General features: G+C 40.2%; 3 protein-coding genes and 2 pseudogenes across 4 annotated transcripts in view; 3 read left to right on the forward strand and 2 right to left on the reverse strand.

Annotated features, from left to right (window-relative positions):
• Positions 1-491: 491 nt before the first annotated feature.
• On the reverse strand, positions 492-1,500 carry LOC108315643 (annotated as a pseudogene).
• Positions 1,501-5,360: 3,860 nt separating this feature from the next.
• PYURF (PIGY upstream reading frame) lies at positions 5,361-8,130 on the forward strand. The gene is made up of 2 exons (XM_017545098.2): positions 5,361-5,668; positions 7,113-8,130. The coding sequence occupies exons 1-2, from the start codon at positions 5,466-5,468 to the stop codon at positions 7,252-7,254; spliced, it is 345 nt and encodes a 114-aa protein (XP_017400587.1). The 5' UTR covers positions 5,361-5,465; the 3' UTR covers positions 7,255-8,130.
• PIGY (phosphatidylinositol glycan anchor biosynthesis class Y) lies at positions 5,371-8,158 on the forward strand. Its single transcript, XM_017545099.2, has 2 exons — positions 5,371-5,668; positions 7,113-8,158. Exon 2 carries the CDS (start codon positions 7,351-7,353, stop codon positions 7,564-7,566), a length of 216 nt encoding a protein of 71 aa, XP_017400588.1. The 5' UTR covers positions 5,371-5,668; positions 7,113-7,350; the 3' UTR covers positions 7,567-8,158.
• A 5,312-nt stretch (positions 8,159-13,470) lies between these two features.
• Positions 13,471-17,285, forward strand: LOC108315644 (annotated as a pseudogene).
• Positions 17,286-17,530: 245 nt separating this feature from the next.
• HERC5 (HECT and RLD domain containing E3 ubiquitin protein ligase 5) overlaps positions 17,531-19,937 on the reverse strand; it is a 56,890-nt gene continuing 54,483 nt past the window's right edge. For both annotated transcript variants that reach the window (XM_017545101.2, XM_017545100.2), the window contains 3 exons: positions 19,250-19,433; positions 19,066-19,168; positions 17,531-18,023 (listed from right to left, as the gene is read on the reverse strand). In XM_017545101.2, the coding sequence (XP_017400590.1) occupies positions 17,818-18,023; positions 19,066-19,168; positions 19,250-19,433 (493 nt within the window). In that variant the 3' untranslated portion in view covers positions 17,531-17,817. The remainder of the gene's footprint in view (positions 18,024-19,065; positions 19,169-19,249; positions 19,434-19,937) is intronic.

Raw genomic sequence — 19,937 nt, forward strand, 5'->3', positions numbered from 1 at the left:
TAATTCCTGTAGCCACCACCCTTTGTCAAAGAGGAACAGGGTTGTGACAAGGGTCCCATGAGCCTGGACCTAGAACTCCCTTCAGCTTGTCTCTTGTTTGACTTTGGAGAGCAGACTGGGCATGACATAGAGGCCAGAGACAAATTTGACAATGGGAATATGCACAAATATCCTGGCCCCACTCTTTGATCTTAAGCCATTAGTTCCACAGTTTCTCTTGGCCTCTCATTTCTAAAAAGATGTCCGAGTATTACTGTTACCACCTTGAGAGACGTGGCTGCTGGCATCAGTAGGTGAAAGGTTGTCTTGCTGACTGAGATGGAAAGTCCCTGGTCAACACCTTCTTTTCTGGTTGTAGAGGACAGCATCCCAAAAAGCAAAGGGAGAGGGTGAGGATAGTCCAGCAGGTGACCATTTAGAACCTCATGCTATAAATGGTTTTGGATTTCCAGAGATGGAATGAGTCTCCCCCAGCACAGGGCAGTTGCAGGTCACACCTCCAGGGCCTGACTGGTTTTATCAATCTGGCTGTTTGGGATCAGTGCAAAGGACACTCTCACCATCTGGATTGCACATATACACAGATGGTGATGATTCTGCTATACAGCAATTGGAGTGAAACTAGAGTCTTGCTTTTGCATAGCAACATTTCACTTTTGGCTCTGAGGGGCAAGATGCCTGTTTGCCAGTGGTCCAATCACTCGTGCCTTTTATACCACAACAGTGCAGAAATGACTGGATGGAGTCCCACATCACCTTGGTGCTATTGTCCCAGTGGTAATGGTTAATGCTACCAGTCAGGCCCTCAGCTACAAACACATTCAGCTTCTGTTCGTAAACAAAGTGCAGGATGGATGAGGTCACCTCAGCAAGGAGGATAATCAGCAGCAGAATGAACAAGGACATAAGGAGGCACCTGTTTATCTTGATAGAGCCTATGCAGCCCAGGAAGACAACCACCATGATAACAAAGCCCATGATGAAAGCACATTGCCCAGCATAAGGAAGGGGAGCTTATGGAAGAGCACTCCCTAGCTGTTATGGATCAGTGGGCACATCCCCCAAAGTGTAGCAGCCACAGAACCAAAAGAGAAAGTTGTGTATGACTATGTATGGTGGCTCATGCCTGGAATCCCAGCACTTTGGGAGGCTGAGACAGAAGGACTGCTGGAGCCCAGGAATTCAAGACCAGCCTGAGCAACATAGTGAGATCCTGACGCTACAAAAAAATTTTTAAAAATTAGCCAGGTGTGGTGATGCATGTATGTGCCTATGGTCCCAGCTACTTGGGAGGCTGAGGTGGGAGGATTGTTTGAAGCCAGAAGGTCAAGCCTGCAGTGGCCTATGATGGAGCCACTTCACTTCAGCCTGGGAGACAGAGGAAGATCTAGAAAGCACGAAAGAGAGAGAGAGAGAGAGAGAAAAAAAAGAAAGGAAAGGGAAAGGAAAGAAAAGAAAAAACAGGACATACTTCTGCAATTTCAAGCTACTTGTGCCCATGGTGGGATATTCTGGCCTTTTGCAGGGTACTGGTCCTCAGTCCTTCAGACAGAATTTGTGATTATCCTGCAGATGGCCAAAACAAGGCTGGTAACCTTCGTGTCTAGGGTTATTTTGAAACTTCGATTTTTGAAACTAGCATTACCACTTTACTACTGAGGATAATTTTTTAATGTATTTATTGATCAACTGCATTTTCTCTTTCGTGAATTTTTCTTTTGAAATATTTTGTCCATTTATCTATTGGAAACTTGGTTTTAATAAGCTCATTATAATTACAATCTAATAAGACTTTCATAATTTCTATTTTTAAAATAAGTGTTGGGCTGGGCACAGTGGCTCGTGCCTGTAATCCCAGCACTTGGTGAGACATTGATCACTATCTGTGGAGGTCTGTCCTGCAGACCCTGACTCAATGACGGGTGAATGAATGCACCCTCACACCTATTTCAGTGATTCAAGTGAGCTAGGGATGGTCGTCAGCTGCTTTCAGAAGGCAAACTGCAGCCAATCAACCAAGACTCCCTCTCCATCCTCACATTTATTCAGTATGAATTTCATAGCATAGGTTTTAAGTCAACATGCTTGTGAATGATTAACATGGTTAAAAGAGTGGTTCTATGAATGATAAAAGCTTTAAGTTATGGGGCCCAGAGTAAACACCATTAACGAGTAATTCCCCTTTGACCTCTCTTGAGAGAGTCATCCAGCACAAAGTTTACATGAGTAAACAGAGTAGAGACAAAGTGATGTGGGGTAAGCAGATTTAAACTGGAAAAGCCTCTTATTGTCCCTATCTTTTCCCTAACGTAATGGACTGGCCGCCTTCAGCCTGTGCCAATAAAACCTTTCGGCCTTCCAGTAGGTTTGAGACTATAATTTATAATTTTCCCTAATATTTCCCTAATAGTTTGCCAGCCACCCTGAGTGAATCGCAACACTTTGGGAGGCCAAGGTGGGTGAATTGCTTGAGCGCAGGAGTTCCAGACCAGCCTGGGCAACATGAAACACCATCTCTACAAAAAAAAAAATACAAAAATTAGCTGGGCATGGTGTCATGAACCCACAGTCCTAGCTACCCAGGAGGCTGAGGTGTGAGGATTGATGGAGCCTGGGAGATGGAGGCTGCAGTCGCTCACAACTGCACCACTATACTCCACCCTGGGTGACACAGAGATAATCTGTCTAAATAAAATAAAATAAGTGTCATCAAATTAAGAAACAATTGGCAAAACAAAAGTAAATCTTTGTGGTCACATAGAGAAAAGATCAAGCAGAGATGTTAGTTCAAATACTACATGATGCCATCTAGTGGAAAATTTATTTTGACTCATTTTTCTGAATTATAGGTTCACAAATTTTAATGCCCCATATTTGGAATTTATGGGTTTTGTTAAAATACATAGTCCAGCCCCTCTAACTCCATGTGTGTGATAATTCAAGAATTGTGTTTCAATAGTATCCATATTGGAATTCGGAAAATTCCATTTCAGTTAAAAAGAATGTCCCAGAAGTACCTTGTGCTTTCCCTTTTTATCAGAATGTTTACTGGTTTCACCATAATAAATAATTTTATTGTTAACAACATTCTTTTAATCTGTTAGCCCCTGTGCTAATTGTTTTACTTATATTGTTTTATTCAGCCTGCTCAAATGCTGTAAGTTAGATACTATTATTACTGTATTTCACAAGTGAGAAGGCTGAGGGGGAGAACTTAAGTAACTTCTCCAAGGTCACACAGCTAAAACTGTACCTGAGCCCAGAAACCATCAGGTTATTGTTCACAGGCCTATGTGACAGGAAAGGTCATAGTCATATGAATAGTGAAAAGGGACTAACTCTTAAAAGACCAGTTCAAGTCCCATGAGCCTATATACTGTCACCTATATTTAGCTTAGTATACTACAGGTAGAAATGAATCATTATTTCTTCATTACCGAGGGCTATTTAGGGGCATTTTGCTTTGATATGTTGCAACTTAATATGCACATGGTAAGACAGTCACACATTCAGATGTTCCTTAAATATTGGTGTTATAAATTTGGGATGTTTTCAATACTTTGTTTTTACTCTCTATTCTTCCCCTAAACAAAATAAACCGAACTGCTTCAAACCCTCTATGTGGAGGCAAACTGAAACTAATTTATTTATAACTGGTTAGAAAACCCAGCTGATAGAGATCTGCAGCCAAGCTAGCTGAGGCTTAAGCATGGGTGCCTTCCCCTACCCCACAAGGGCCAAGGGTTGGGCCCACTCAGGCTGGCAGAAGTCAAGTGCTGTTTCCCCTTAAGCAGAAACTTATCTTTCCTATAGCTCATCCCCTCCCTTGAGCCCAAAGTATCAACTGACTTCGACTGAAAAATTAATTCCTGCTACTGCCCTAGTCAGAAATAGTGTGAAGGAGACCTAGGAACTTTGAGGGTATGTCCCTGATAACTGCCCTATTCTCTAGTCCATTAGTGACTCTAATAATGGAAAGTTATAACTATGAAAGATTTCTTTGTGTGGGAAGGAAGGCTTGGTAACCAGAGACTTTCACTATCTTTTAAATATCTACCCAGTAGAAGTGTTTCCTTTTTGGTACCCTATAAGCTACATTAGTCTTAGAAATCTTCAGAGTGTTAGTGAACAAAGAACATCAAAGAATGAACTTAAAAAAAGAAAAAAGGATGGCCCAAAAAACAAATAAACAAAAAATTAGGATGAACACAAAAATTTCTCAATTTATTTTTACATTGGAGTGGAAAATAAATTTGAAAATATAAAAATATTTTTGTATTCTTTACTTCCACCCCAAGGAATTCAAGGTGTTAAATGATAATGCCCCGTGATGCAAAAAAAGTTCAGGTTGATATTCAGCAGAACGGAAGGAAAAAAATTATGACTAACAAAGAATCTTGGAGTCTTCTCACATGGAAAAACTAGATGAAATAAAACTAAAAATAGACAACATGAATGGAGCATATTAATTCGTGACGTGCACTTTTCTAAATGTTCCTTGAATGCACAATCCCATTTATCCCCTACCTTGAGGGGAACTCTCGAGGTAGGTACAATTATTAATCTAATTATACAAATGAGGAAAATGAGCAGTTAAGTCATTTGCCGAAGTCATCAGCTACTAAATTGTGGACGGGGAACCAAGCTGTCAGGCCCCAGAGCCCAAGTTCCCATCTACTAGGCGGTAAGAAAGACACCTAACATGGCGTCACTTCCTCAGAGAGTCGGAAGCAAACCTGGGATACAAATTAACTGAATGGATCACCCATTTGACTAACAGACATCCGCTTCATTACACAGTTTTTTAGACTCCTTGCGGCCTCCAAGTTCATTTATAGAGGTAAATTAGTTGTGCTTTATTACGCAAATACTTCAAAATGACTGGGTCTTGGGCGGGAAGAATTTACATATTTTGGAGGGTCAGAGACCTAGGCCATTCCTTTCAGGTTGCCAGTTTTTTTTAATGAGAAAGAAAAAGCCAAACAAGATTACAGAAACTAATGGTATAGTAAATATGTACATGAAACAAATGAACGCTTTCAATACAGCCGATACGATCGTGTGTTTGAAACTTCACCTGGTTGTAACCACGTAGGTCCAAGCCTAACTCCCCACAACTCTGAGGTCCGGCCACTGGCTTCCTGGCATCCCTGCGACACGACCCCGTGAAAACCCAGATATCTCGACTTAAACACTGGTTTAGTTTGTAGTCGGGTAAGGCGGCGGGGCACCCATCTGAGGCCTCTGCCCTTGGGGATGTCGTCCGGACTTTAGACGCTCGCGGGGAAAACCAGTCACGGCAGGAGAACCCTCGGAACCAAAGCGCCCGCCCCGCCTACTCCCCGGCAGCGTTTCCCGGAGCACCAGGGGGCGGGGCCTGGCTGGCGGGGCTGGCCAGGAGGGTAGCCAGGAGCTCGCCCCGGCTGGCGGAGACGGAGTGAGGCCCAGGCTCCGGCTGCTTGACCATGCTGAGCGGAGCGCGCGGCAGGCTCGCCTCAGCCCTGCGGGGAACACGCGCGCAGCCGTCCGCAGTCGCCCGTAGGTGCCTGCACGCGTCGGGCTCGCGGCCTTCGGCCGATCAGAACAAGAGGACAGAAGAGACGCCCCGTACCTTCGATCCGGCGCTGCTGGAGTTCCTGGTGTGCCCGCTTTCCAAGAAGCCGCTCAGGTGACTCGCTGGTTTGGGCCCTTCCTTCGCAGCTTCCCGGTTGGGGGAAAGGGAGCGGTGGGCCGCGGCCTCTCGCAGCCACTGGGGCCTTGTAGGTCAGGCAGGTACACTCCGCTGCCATTTTCTGGACTCTGGCCCCGCAGGACGGGGAGACCGGAGGCTAGGGGAGCCGCGTCCCACATCTGCCCGAACACATCGCCAGCCTGCGGGAATGGCTTGAAGCGTTTTAGGTTCGCCACCGGCTGCGCATTGCAATCATCCGGGGACCGTTTTAAAAATGCCGATTCCCCGGCAGCCCCAAAGACCGGCAGACTCGAAATGTCCGAGGGATGAGACCTGAACATTTGTATTTTCTTTTTTCCTGATAAGAGACAGGGTGCTCCCTACGTTGCCCAGGCTGGCCTAGAACTCCCGCCTCAGCCTCCTAAGGTGCTGGGGGATGCAGGCGCCGCCCTCACACCCAGCTTATTCGTGTGTTCTTAAACGACCCCGAAATGATTTCTAAGGTACAACCACGTTTATGAACCACTGCGATTCAGAACAAGGCCAAAGCGTTCTGGTTTTTAAGCCAAGATGATGAAAATTATTGTACCTTCCAGATTCTTGTGAAAGTGTGGTGTACAACTGGTGCCTGACAATCTTAAGCATTTCACGTGTGTATGCTGTCCAGTGGCTCTTAGTTGTGGACTAGCAGGTTTCGTTGAAGCCTCTTTAACCTAGTTTTTGGGAAAACAGCTCTACAGTTTCCAAGCTACCAGAATTGAATATCAACAACACTAACACTAGTATTACAAATCACATAAACACCAAAATGTTATCAGTGGTTATCTTTGAATGGTAGATTGCTAGCAGTTTTTTCATATCTTTTTTTTCCCATAATAAGCATATTATTCAGTTTTCTCAAACCTTGAAATTATTTGATTTACCTTTATAACTAGCTCACTGCAGACTCACTGCTTTCCAGTGTTTTCTCATTTCTGCCCTCTCACCTTTTCCAGTTACTTCCTTCTAATGGATTGGTTAAGTTTCTCTATTTAGCATTTATTCTAAAATGAAAAAGTTTATTTTTCTCTAGTGTTTGTTCCAGTAGTAAATTAACAGAGATGGTTTGAGAGTTGACCAAAGTAATGAAGGAATATTTGGATAAGAGGGGGATCTTTTTTGACTACTATAAAAACAAAATTTATGAATAACTTGTGAATAAGGCGAAAAAGAAAATATGAGAGAAACTGACTAAAATGGGAATAATTATAGATTCTAAGAGAATTTTTTTAAGATAAAAGGTTGAATTGGCTATTGTTGCTTTTAGAATTGAAGAATACTATTCCGGGATTAACTAACTCTATACCGAGAATTGGATAAATGATGATATTTGTTGAAAATCAGACTCTTCAAGCATTTTATTTTTCACAATCCATTTTGTTCTTTTTTTTTTCAACCTCAGATATGAAGCATCAACACATGAATTGATTAATGAAGAATTGGGAATAGCTTATCCAATCATTGATGGGATTCCTAATATGATACCACAGGCAGCTAGGATGACACATCAAAATAAGAAGCAAGAAGAACTGGAGCAGCGCTAGTTCATAATTTAAAAAAACAAAAAACCCAACAGCTAACTTTTCTTAATACCGTATACCTTTTAAAACATAGTGGAGGGTAATAAGTGGAAGAGAAGAATGTTTCTGTCTCTTCCTACGTTGACTGTTCTTATTCCACTGGTTTCTTTAGCAGGACTGTTCTACTCAGCCTCTGTGGAAGAAAACTTCCCACAGGGCTGCACTAGCACAGCCAGCCTTTGCTTTTACAGTCTGCTTTTGCCTATTACCATACCAGTGTATGTATTCTTCCACCTTTGGACTTGGATGGGTATTAAACTCTTCAGGCATAATTGATGCAACTAGAGTCAATATGCTATATTTATTAATGATAGCTCTTGGGCATCTATCTCTGAAAGCTCAACTGGATGGAAGTTTGCAGGAAAGAGGCTTTGCTTTGTGTATATCAGGCTTAGGACTGTGGGAGACTTAAGTTGCAGATGCTTCTGTTATTGTACTCTTGCTCTGCCCTTGTGTTTTGAAGACTCTGACTTAAAACTGCTGTATCAGAGGAAACATTTTGACAGTGTCTTGTTGGAGATGAACATCCCCAATTGTCATGTCATGACTATTTCTTATTCTATTTATCTAAAAGTCATTGAAATTTTGTTTTGCTTGTTTGTTAAGTTTAAGGTCTTTGGTAAAGTCACATGTTAGGAATGACTGAAATAATTCTAAAGGAGTGATGTTGAAATACTCTCTCTAAGGGAGACAAATGCATTTGAACAACTGTGATATAAAACCATATAATCAAACAGAAATTTCAGGTACTTACAGAAATTGAATTTGTAATATTACCTTCATTTCTTTGACATTAAATGCTTATATTGGCAATAAAGATGTTGACACTTTACCATAAAAGATAAAATAAACCAGTTTGCAGTAGTCATTTGTTTGGTCTCAGAAGTGTGATTGATACCAAGGGAAGTTGTAAAACTGCACTAAATGTAGGCATGTAGAGAGGTACTTAATAGAATCATTTCTCAGGAAAGTGAGGGGTGGGAAGACTTACAAGTAGCAGATTGTACCCTGTTGAGCTTACAGCCATATTTTGAGCCACATTTCAGTTTATTTTCCCAGGAGACCGAATAACACTACTACGGGCATGAGCATCAACACATGAATAGCTCCTGATTTTCCAGAACTTTCAACAAGACTGATGGAGCATAGTACAATACTTTTGAAGTATAGTGTAGGTTTTTCAGTAGTTAACCCAAAGAAACCTAAAAACCGAAGACAAACTTTATTTTTATTGGAATCTTATTTTAACAGAAACCTTAAACAGTGATTCTAACATGTTAGATGTGTTTTCTGTTGAATTAATTCAAAGTGTACTATAGTACAGACGTTTTAAAATTACCCTATGGCAACATGCAGATAACCTGGAAGACTACAGGTTCCCAGTTATTTCCTGAAGAGTTGTTCTTTTCAGTTAACCCTAAATCTCACACTTAACCAAGTCAGTGAAAATGAAATAATTCTTAAAAACAAGTAGATACTACGTCTCAAGAAGTCAATTTGATTTCAGCTTTTGGAAGTCTGGCGTTTTACCTGACAAGCATGCCCTGGGGGAGTTTAGTATTTAACACCATCCTCTCACTAATAGAATTTATTTAGCAATTAGTTGTATAGTACAAACATATACCAGATACAATTATGAGCACAGTGCTGGTGTCTTAATCTTATTACTCTAAGGAGTAGATAATATTAGCATCATTTTACAGATAAGGAAACAAGCACAGAGAAATTAAGTGACTTACCCAAGGTAACATAACTAATAATTGGACTGAAATATAAACTAGCCATCTGGCTTCAGTCTCTTCTTAACTACCATGCCATGTACCACTTTATTTTGTGCTATTTGGCCCTTTCTATTTACAAGAAAAACAGGAATCAAAATGCTTAGTTTAGTTTCTAATTCTTATTCAAGACTGGACTAGGTGACCCCCACACTTTTTTTTTTTAAGACGGGTTTTTACTCTGTTGCCCAGGCTGGAGTGCAGTGGCATGATCATGGCTCACTGTAGCTTCAACCTCGTGGGTTCAAACAATTTTCCCATCTCTGCCTCCCAAGTAGCTGGGACACATGCCACCATGCCTGGCTAATTTTTTTTTTTTTTTTGGTATTTTTTGTAGAGATGGGGTTTCACTATATTGTCTAGGCTGGTCTCAACTTCTGGGCTCACCACCCGCCTCAGCCTCTCAAAGTGCTGGGATTATAGGAGTGAGCCACCACACTCAGCCAGTGCCCTTCTTTTTGCTTAGGGCACCATACGCTTTATTCTAGCACTTAACCTTGTGCTGCAATTGCCTGGTTTTTGTCTCCTGTCTATACAGTAAGTGCTGAACATTTTAAATCTAATGTTTAGCACAGAGTAGGCAGTAAGTACCTCCTGAGTGAGCACATGGCTCTGATAAGCCTTATAACTTCAGCCAAGTTACTTAGCATTCTTGGCCTCGTTTTTAGGGCTAGAAATCTTTATCCTTGTTTCATAAAATTGTGAGGATCAAATACAATTTTATACATGAAGGTACTTTGCAAAGAACTAATAAGTGATACTTCTAGAGACCATGTGAGGAAATTTGTGGACCCATCTGCCAGTGAAACAAGCCTAACTAGTGAAAAATATAAACAAAACAACCATTTATACAGTCTGGAAATTATCCTAAGGGCATACAGCTCATTAAATGAAGAAACATTCAAGGAAGTCTACTAAAACAGTAAGAACAGCAAGTTTGTGGCATTTGACCTACAAACCACTTCTATTCTTCTCCCTCTCAGCTGGGCAATGGCCACTGCAGGAGCCTGTAACGTGACATATTTAGTGTTAATATCACAAAGGAAATTGAGGTAAGCAAAGCTGTATTTGCAGTACTAAGATGATACCATATAGTAACTTGAATTCATAGGAATACATGTAGAGAACCAGAAGAGAAATAAGATTAATGTAATGAATGCTATAATATATACTTGCTCTCCTTTTCATTTCTCAGTTTAAGAGACATCAGATTATATAAAATAATTATAACTAAGTATTGGGTTTGTAACATACAGATGTGATTGCAGAACAATAGCACAGCAGGAGGGAAAAGGGAATTGAGCAGTTGCTATGTGGCTGTATAAAAGTAATGCTTCTATATCTTATCAACACTTTGTTTTTTGAGATGGAGTCTCACTCTGTCTCTCAGGCTGGAGTGCAGTGGCATGATCTCTGCTCACTGCAACCTCTGCCTACTGGGTTCAAGTGATTCCCCACCTTAGCCTCCCCAGTAGCTGGGATTACAACGGTGCACCACCACACCTGGCTAATTTCTGTATTTTTACAAGAGATGGTGTTTCACCATGTTGGCCAGGCTGGTCCCAGACTCCTGACCTCAAGTGAGCCACCCTCCTCGGCCTCCCAAAATGCTGGGATTACAGGTGTGAGCTACCACACCCACACTCTTATGAAGGGATCAGCAGTTTTAAAAGACCTCTTAAGCCTTCATACACTGCTGGTGAGAATATAAAATATTGCAGCTTTTTTGGAAAACAGCAAGACCACAAAAAAATGTAGAGTTGCCACATGACCCAGCAATTTCACTCCTAGGTATATTACTCAAGAGAAGTGAGAACTGAAGTACTCATGACAGCTTCTATGCAAATGTTCATAGCAGCATCATTGAGAATAGCCAAAAAGTAGAAACAACCCAAATATCCATAAACTGATAAATGGATAGATAAAATGTGATATGAAGATAATGAAATAATATTTGGCAATATAGAGTAATAAAATACTGATATATGTTAGACTATGGATGAAACTTGCATACTAAGTCACAGAAGCCAGTTACAAAAGGTCATATGGTTTGATTTCATTTACATATGTTTGTAATAATCAACTCTCTAGAGACAGACAGTAGATTAGTAGCTGCATAGAGCTGGAGAAGAGGGGGAGGTTGTGCAGCTGTGGCTAAAGGGCACCAGGTTTCTCTTTGGGGTGATAAAAATGTTATAAAATTGACTATGGTGGCACTTTGGGAGGCCAAGGTGGGAGGATTGCTTGAGCCCAGGAGTTTGAGACCAGCCTGAGCAACAAAGGGAGACCCTGTCTCTACAAAAAATAAAAAAATTTAGCTTCTCATGGTGGTGTGCGCCTGTGGTCCCAGCTACTCAGGAGGCTGAGATGGGAGGACCCAGCCCAGGAGGTCAAGGATGTAGTGAGCCATGATCATGCCACTGTACTCCAGCCTGGGCAACAGAACAAGACCTTGTCTCAAAAAAAAAAAACCAAAACAGAAAGATTGACTATGGTGATGCTTGCACAATTCTGTGAAGATACTAAAAACCATTGAGTTGTATACCATATATGACTGAGTTACATGTTATGTGAATTATATCTTAATGAAGTTGTTACAGGAAAAAATTTAAAAAGCAGTATCTCAGTGTCCAGCCTAAGGCTCAATGATTCCAGGTCACTTGCCGGAGGTCAAATGCTGGATAGAGGCATGGCCAAAAGTGAATGCAGGTCTTACACCTTCTAAATTTTGTCCACCACATTCTGCTACTTCTAGTGGCCCTATGACATACGACACCTGTATTGGGAATTCAACAGGTTTTTAGTATTCTTTCCCAAGCTTCTCACTAGCAAATCATCCTGGCTTCCTGTCTGTTCATAGGGACACATGCTGCCCATTATGTACCTCATGTTGCACGCCATGGCTTTGACCCCACCACTTCCATTTGTTGCCCTGTAAACCCACCATGAGGAACACTTATTCCTACATTGATGAAATTTTCCCCCACTTCTCCTCAATAATTCGCTGACTTGACAATGCCAGGGGACCTACTGCTTCCTTAGAGACACTTAACAAGATTCTTTTTAAGTGTCCTCAATTGCATCACTAACAAATCATCTTTAACGACCCTGTTAATGAGATCCTTCCCACCAGCTCTAAATGAGAAATTCCCATCATGAGGGAGCAAAAACTTGCCTATTGTGACCTACTCTTTATTTGCTGCCAATCCTGCAAAGGGGATTTTAAGGAGTCCCCTCTGAACTTGAGACTGCATCTATAAGATGAAAATGAGGATACCTACTTCCAGACCAAGTGAGAGTTTTAAGTTACATAGAAAATGTGAAACTATCTAGGAGAGCCAAGAGCTACAGTAGATTCTCCCTACTGTGTGTAGCGGTGGAGAAAGGCCTGTCTAGTATTCCAAGGTTTGTCCCTCTTAATGAAATGCTCCATTTGGAGGCGATTGTTGTCGTCTGCTTTTGCCACTAGATGGCACTTTTGGTTAACTCACGGGACCACTGGCAATTGAGCCCTCGGGAAGCAGAAAGAGAATAGGTAGCTTCCACCAGAATAAATGCAATGACAGCTGAAGTGAATCCTGAAAAATGAATAGGAATAACCAAGACAGAGGAGGAGGCAGAATTGAAGAGAGGAAGTAAGGAAGAGGGAGAGATAGTGGTGCAATGTGCAGAAGGTTCCAGGCAAAAGAAAAAGCATATGTGAAAACAGAAAAGAGACTGGCCCATTCAGGGAACTGAAATAGAATCATGGACTGCTTAATGTTTCTGTTAACAACAGACCACATATACAATGGTAGTCCCATAAGATAATAATATTAGGAGCTGAAAATTCTCATCATCTAGTAGCATCATAGCTGTCGCAATGTTGTAAAGCAATTGCTTTATTTTTAAAATAATGTAGCCTAAGTGTACAGTGTTTATAAAGTCTATAATGGCATAATACCGTAAGTTTTCACATTCACTTACCACTTACCTCACTGATTCACTCAGAGCAACTTCCAGTACGGCAAGCTCCATTCATGGTACCATTTTTTATCTTTTATATCATGTTTTTACTGTACCTTTTCTATTTTTAGATACACAAATGTTGACCATTGTGTTACAACTGCCCACAGTGTTCAGTATAGTAACATGCTGTACAGGTTTGTAGCATTGTGCAAACAACACAGAGTATACTTACAAACACGGTGTGTAAGTATACTCTGATGTTTGCACAATAACAAAATCACCCAAAACAGTGGGAGATGAGGCTGGAGCTGTACACAGGGCACATCAAGAAGGATGTGGGAGGTGTAATAATAGTCAGTGTCAGTAAAATCAGACTTTATTGCCTGACTTTTTAATTGTTTGGATTTGTGCAAGACTCCTTACATGGAGTCAGAGCAACAGTAGGTAATAATTGTCCTATGTGAAGAATAAAGGAGGAAGCAAAAAGGTTCCAGTTGAAAAGATTCCCTTTAAAAAGCCTCCTCAGGAGTTTTGTGTGGGGCTGTCTCTCTGTGGAGAGGGATTGGGAGCTGGGGCAGTGAGCAGAATAAACACCTCACATGACCAGAATAGCTGCTCCAGTAATAAGAGAACCCCTTTTGAGGTGTAGTGATGCATGGAGGGACTTGGAGCTTGCTATTGGTGGAGTTTTCTGGGCTGAACAGCAAATTAAACATAACTTGTAAAAGTCAAAGGTGAGATTCACAGTTGTATAAGCTGTCACCTGGAATGCCTTAGAAACTGAGGTGGCTGTATGAACAGGTAGACCTCATCTATCAGCTTAAAGAGGAGACACTTCAGGCCCAGCTGCTCTATTGGTTATTAGGCCAGTTCATTGGTCTTATTCATTAACTGAAGTGCACCCAAAACAAAGATCTAGCCAATCAATTCTTTGTGCCTGGAGGGACTGGACAGTTTGACCTTATGTTGGAAGATTCAACTGTCTACTCTTCAAAGCAGACACACTACTCTACATGACTATCACCACATTGGGGTTTCTCAAAACCATTCAAATTCCTAAGCACTTCATGCCTCATCCTAGTTCATCAAATATCAGGCCCTTCATGGAGAAGAGAGGCTATATCCTAATGCCAGAGCAGAAGTCAGCATCTAGCATCACAGATGTCCCTCTCAGCCAATGGCTCCTTGGAAGCAACCATACCAGTGGTCTTCAGGAAAATACCCAGAAACAACCCCCCAGGACTAACTCACCCAAAAGCAGACCTTGGAGAATAGTCAGACTTCTTCCAGAGCCTGAAATTTCTTCAGTAATGTCTGGGGCAACCTAGTGGGTTTAGAAAACTTGCTCCTGAGGAGTCAGCAACAAGAAGTTTCTGAAAAACCAAGTTATTCAAAGTGACGCCATTTTACCACCAGTTCTTTCTCCATTGAATTGAAAAGTTGGAAGATTTAGAGCTTTCTGATCAAGATGAGATGGATCTATCTGGCTGACTGGTGACTCCCCAGGAATCCTATAAGCTGGAGAAGCATGAGAATGGTAGTTGTGAAACCAGTGAGAAATGTAGTAAGTTCTTGTTCCCGTCCTACAATGTGAATGATTGGCTTGTCAAAACCAACTCCTATACCAGCTGTCGGGGCAAACAGCCCAATGGCATGGAGATTGAAAAACTTGGGCAATGTGAAGTGCCTCAATGACTACTTGGAGGCCAAAAAACTATCTACCCTCAGCATTGTTTCTGAGGATTGACTTGCCCAGAACCATCAGGATCCATGTAAAATAGAAGACACATGCAGAGCCAATGAGCCCTGCATAAGCTTTGCAGTGTGTCTGTATGATAATTGAGAAGGAAGCTCTGTGTAAGTGGCTTCTAAAGAAAGATGGACAAAAAAATGGGATGCCTGTGGAACCCAAATCTCAGCCTGAGAAGCATCAAGGTTCCCTGAATATGTGGCCCTGTCCTTCCAGAAAAGAACAAGCTAAGGCACCAAAGGCAATGGCTCCTTCTAGAATTGCTAATTCCAAGTCATAAACAACAGTCCCTTGTCAGAATGGCTCATCGGACCCCCATATAAGGAAGGAAGTCCCAAGGAAGTGCCTAGTTCTGAGGACAGGACTGGCCAACAAAAGCTTAAAAGCCCCACAGTCCCTTACTGGTGTCCCTTTAATACAGGTGACTAGGTCCTTCCAGGAAAGATGGGTACCCTCAGCCAGTGATCCTCTGGAGAAGACAAGTGGTTACTTCAGAAGAAGGGCCCAGGAAGTATTACGTAATCCACCCCTACGGGAGGAACACAACTTCCTTCAAGACCATGATACCTACCCTGCAGTTTGTGATCTCTTTGCCTGTATGAAGCTTAAAGTTGATAAAGAGAAGTAGTTCTATCAAACTCCTCTATAGATGTGAAGGAACAGACAAGAATTCAGCAACTGTTCTGCAGATTATCATATCCATGAGCTGAGTGACTGTGGCTTGCCAAATCATTGCGTTTCTAGGTCTGATCAATTAGCTTAGTCCCTTTCCTGCCTAATTTTGAACTAGTGAAACAAAATAAGTCATCAGATTATTATGAGTTACTATTTAAAAGAAAAATGGGATTTGATGCTGAGGTGATTCCGTTCCTTCCTTTTTACAGAAGTATTAATTCACTCCCACACTAGAAATGTAGCACCTTGGTGGAGCTTTTCACAAGCCTCTCAGGCTCCTTAAATTGGGTTATTACTAAAAGTACATTAAAGCACTGTAGTTTTAAAAAGGAAGTATTTCTGTAATTGAAGTGTATTGTATTCTAAAGCTAGTAAACTTCCCTAACTTTTAATTGCCCTTTAGCTGCTTCTTTTGCTGTGGGTTTTCTTCTATTAGGGGCTCAAACAATTTTTCTATTAATACATAATATATTTTACGCATAAAAAAATCTTGCCAGTAGTGATTACCAAAACATGTACAAATAATCTTGGTGATTTTTGACATTAATCACCAAACATTTTAGCCTACATGTTAATGTTACAGTATCTTTCTTCACTTGAAAGAAACTGAGCTACTACAAATTTTGTCTTTATTCCTTTTTCTAAATCAGGCTTGTCCTACCCACAGCCCACAGGCCCTAGGACGGCTTTGAATTCGGCCCAACAGAAATTTGTAAATTTTCTTAAAACATCATGAGATTTTTTTTTGCGATTTTTTTTTTTTAGCTTATTAGCTATTATTAGTGTATTTTATGTGTGGCCCAAGACAGTTCTTCTTCCCATGTGGCCCAGGGAAGCAAAAAGATTGGACACCCCTGCTCTAAATGTTATTAGAGTATCCAGTGAGCTCTTTTAGAAGGGCTCTGTATTAAGACCATCTTCAAGGTAGTTTTAATAGACTCTCGCAAAATATTCTATAGATCTATGTAGGGTTTAAAAGTGCCCCAGTGCCGACTAAGAGCAAATAGGCAAGACATGTTGGAAATATAGTATGGTACTTGAACCACTCACTATCCTAGGGATTATTGGTGCATCCTCTGTAAAAGGAAGCTGAGCTTGATCCCTGGTGTTTTTAACTAGGGATAAAGTGGTCCTCTTACTGCAAGCACAGCATACCTGTACCTCCAAAAGTACAATGCAGTGACATTTTAGTTATCAGGCTGCTTTCAACACTGGTACCTTGGGGTGTTCATTGAAGCTTTATGAAAACTACTGATGATGTTTTCTCAGTATCCTCAAACTCATGTCCATGCTTAACAAAGTCTGCAGGAGAGAAATAGGGTTTATGTTTTAAAATTCTCTAAGATATCTTTACCACTTTCCAGACTTTGAAACTATGAAGCTTTTAAACTGCCTATGTTATTGGAAATACTTTTGGGAAAATGTCATGGTCCCACAATGTCATTGTCATATAGCTTCACTAAAGTTCTTTGAATCACAGCTGAAAAGAGCTTTGTATTATTCTTTAGCCTCCACCCAGCTATCATTTAGAACTATTACAATAATAAGGTGATGGGTAAAAACAACTTAAGAGCCTTTCCAGTATCTTCAGTTGAAGCTAACTTTGTAGTTTCTTTCTGGGGCCTAAGACACTATATTTTAGGTTATCAAAATGTAATTTACATAAATCACTATGTTAATGAGCATATAAAACATTCTTTTGCATGGATGGATTTTGTACCTAACTCCATTAAAAGCATAACAGCCATTTAAATAAAAAAGCTTCCTCAGAAGCTTCTCCCAGTGACTTTCACCATTGCCACCTGTCCCCTGAAGAGAGGCTCGGAAATGTATGATTTTAAAAGACTGAGCACAATACCACTAGCATATAGGGAATCTGTACCAAAAGAAGGGGAGAATAGATATTAGGTAGATAATTACAACTTCAAAAAAATACTTCTAAGCTAAAGGGTCTCTTCAGGCCAAGTCATGTAAACATCTGTATGAGAGACACAGCTTAATCTATATTATAATTGATATGGCTTACATGCAATGATAGTAATTCCAAAAGAGCTGGTAAACACACCGAGTAGTGAATAACACTTTTATGTTAATTTTTGAATTATTTTATTTTTGAAAAATATTTCCCAAAAGAGGTAAGGAACATGATGTAGGCACAGGGGTGTCCAAGGAAGAGAATATAGTCATGAGTTCTTAGTTTCTGTTTCTGGTTAGGCAAGTAAAGCCTCTTTTTCATCTCTCCTTCCCATATATCACTAGAGACAGAAACAAAAAACCATGGCTTCAGGCTGTTAAAAGCCTAAAACAAAACAAAGCAGAGTAACAATAACAACAACAACAACAACAACAACAACAAAATAAGGACAAGCTCGCTGGTCAGCCAAATCCTCTGTTGTTGTTGATGGCTACTTGAAGCGCTTCTTCTACCCTTTCCATTGTAGAATACTTAGGGAGGAAGAGTACACTGAAACATGTCAGTGCTCTCAAAGGGTCTCTTTCATTCCAATTTTCAGGACAGCAAAATGTTATTTTCATATTCTTTAAATCTTTCATTTGTATTCTGTCAGTTCCTGTAAGAAATACTAAAAAGAGGAATAAAATAAGGCAATCTGTTTTACATAGAGACCAAAATCTCTTTACAGAGAAAAAAAAATCTATTCACAAAACTATTGTGAGCCCATGTGCAGTGTCCTACATTTGACATGCATTGGAAATTATATTAGGACAATGTCCGTCATAGTCACTGCCCTCAAGCAGCTTAAAGTCTGACTGGGAATATTAGATTCTTGTGAAGAAAAAGACACATAATAGCAAGAGAAGAGCTGTAAGGTATACCACAGCCCAGTCAATGCTGTGCTTGAGAACAGGGAGAGAAAGCCAGGTGAGATGACTGAGGGGACTTCCAAGAGTTCAGAATTATGCCAGACCTTTAAGTATGGAAAGGTTTAGAAAGGCAACAAGGAGGTAGGTGAGGTTCAAGGCAGGAGAAAGAACCTTAGAGAAAGGCCTGGAAGTGGGAAGATGCAAGGTGAGCTCAGGAGTGTTCAGACAATAGGATTGTTTGGTTGAAACAAAAATTTCCTCTAAGAGTTAAAACTAGAAAGGTAGGCTGGGCTTCTGTTAAGTCTGAATATCTCCTAACAAACATGTTATCTACAAAAATAAAAATAGAAGATAAATGTTTCTCAAAAGTAAGGAAATAGAAAATGAAAGTCATTAAGCCTAGAGTTAAAGATACAAGTAAAATAGCCTGTGTACAGTAATAGCAAACATAGTATTAATAATATAGCAACAGTAAAAATTAGCCAAATAAACTATCTTAGTTAATCCCACAAAGGGTGAATAAGTGAATGATGACAGTGCTACAGAAAGAAGGCTCGATATTTTAGCTTGGATAAAGAAACAAAAATTTTAAAAGCATTAAGAAGGGATGAAATCACAGGAGAAAACATTGCTTATATATATTAACATTTGTTTTTTGATATTGGGACACAGAGGATGTTCAATTGGACTAGGCATATCTCTGACACTATCGTTTATTGTAAATGGTATCTATCATAAAGGAAATTTTTATTCCATTAAAAAAACCACAATTACAGATCTATTCCTTGATATAATACTTACCAAGGAATTTTTTCTTTTCCTCCAGAGTCAATTTGTGGAACGCCTCCCAAAACATCACTATGGTGGGATGTGAACTGTCATATTCTGGTTTATAATGTGCATTCTAAAGAAAATACAAAAAGAAAAGTTACTGAGGAAATAGGAAGAAAAACCAAATTTAATTAACTTAGACTTTATGATGTACCTTTTCAAATGTTTTCCAATCATAATCTGTATTTCCAACAATAACATCCTTCAGTTCTTCAGGATGAAATAATTTGATAATGTCCTCTTCACACATTTTGTAAAATCCTCTCCGAAATTCTTCATAAACCGCCTTTACAGAGTCGTTGAAAATGTAATCTATATACTTAGAAACATAGTCTCTCCTATAATAAAACAAAATGTTATTTCCACTTAATGCAGTATCCTGAACAAAACAGGGGCTAAAAATAAAAGCTAGAACACCTAACAGTTTTTGAGTACTTACCATGTGCCATGGACTGTCATAGTTACTACTTAGAGATTATCTAATGTAATTTTTATAAAAACTCCATCATATGCTGCTTATAACATATATAACTTAAATATGAAAACATAAAAATATTGAAGTCAAAGAAGGGAAAAAGATATACTATGCAAACACCAACCAAAATGAATCTGGTGTAGCTATACTAAAATCAGACAAACACGACTAGGAAAGAAAAGTGCATTTCCTAATGACAACCGGGTCATATATCAGGAAGGTAAAAAAAATTCTAAAATTTGTTACATGCTTAGTAAAACAACTTCAACATATAAGAATTAGTAACTTAGGCCGGGCGCGGTGGCTCAAGCCTGTAATCCCAGCACTTTGGGAGGCCGAGGCGGGTGGATCACGAGGTCAAGAGATC

The sequence above is a fragment of the Cebus imitator genome, unplaced genomic scaffold, assembly GCF_001604975.1.
Source record: "Cebus imitator isolate Cc_AM_T3 unplaced genomic scaffold, Cebus_imitator-1.0 Scaffold177, whole genome shotgun sequence".
Taxonomy (NCBI): Eukaryota; Metazoa; Chordata; class Mammalia; order Primates; family Cebidae; genus Cebus; species Cebus imitator.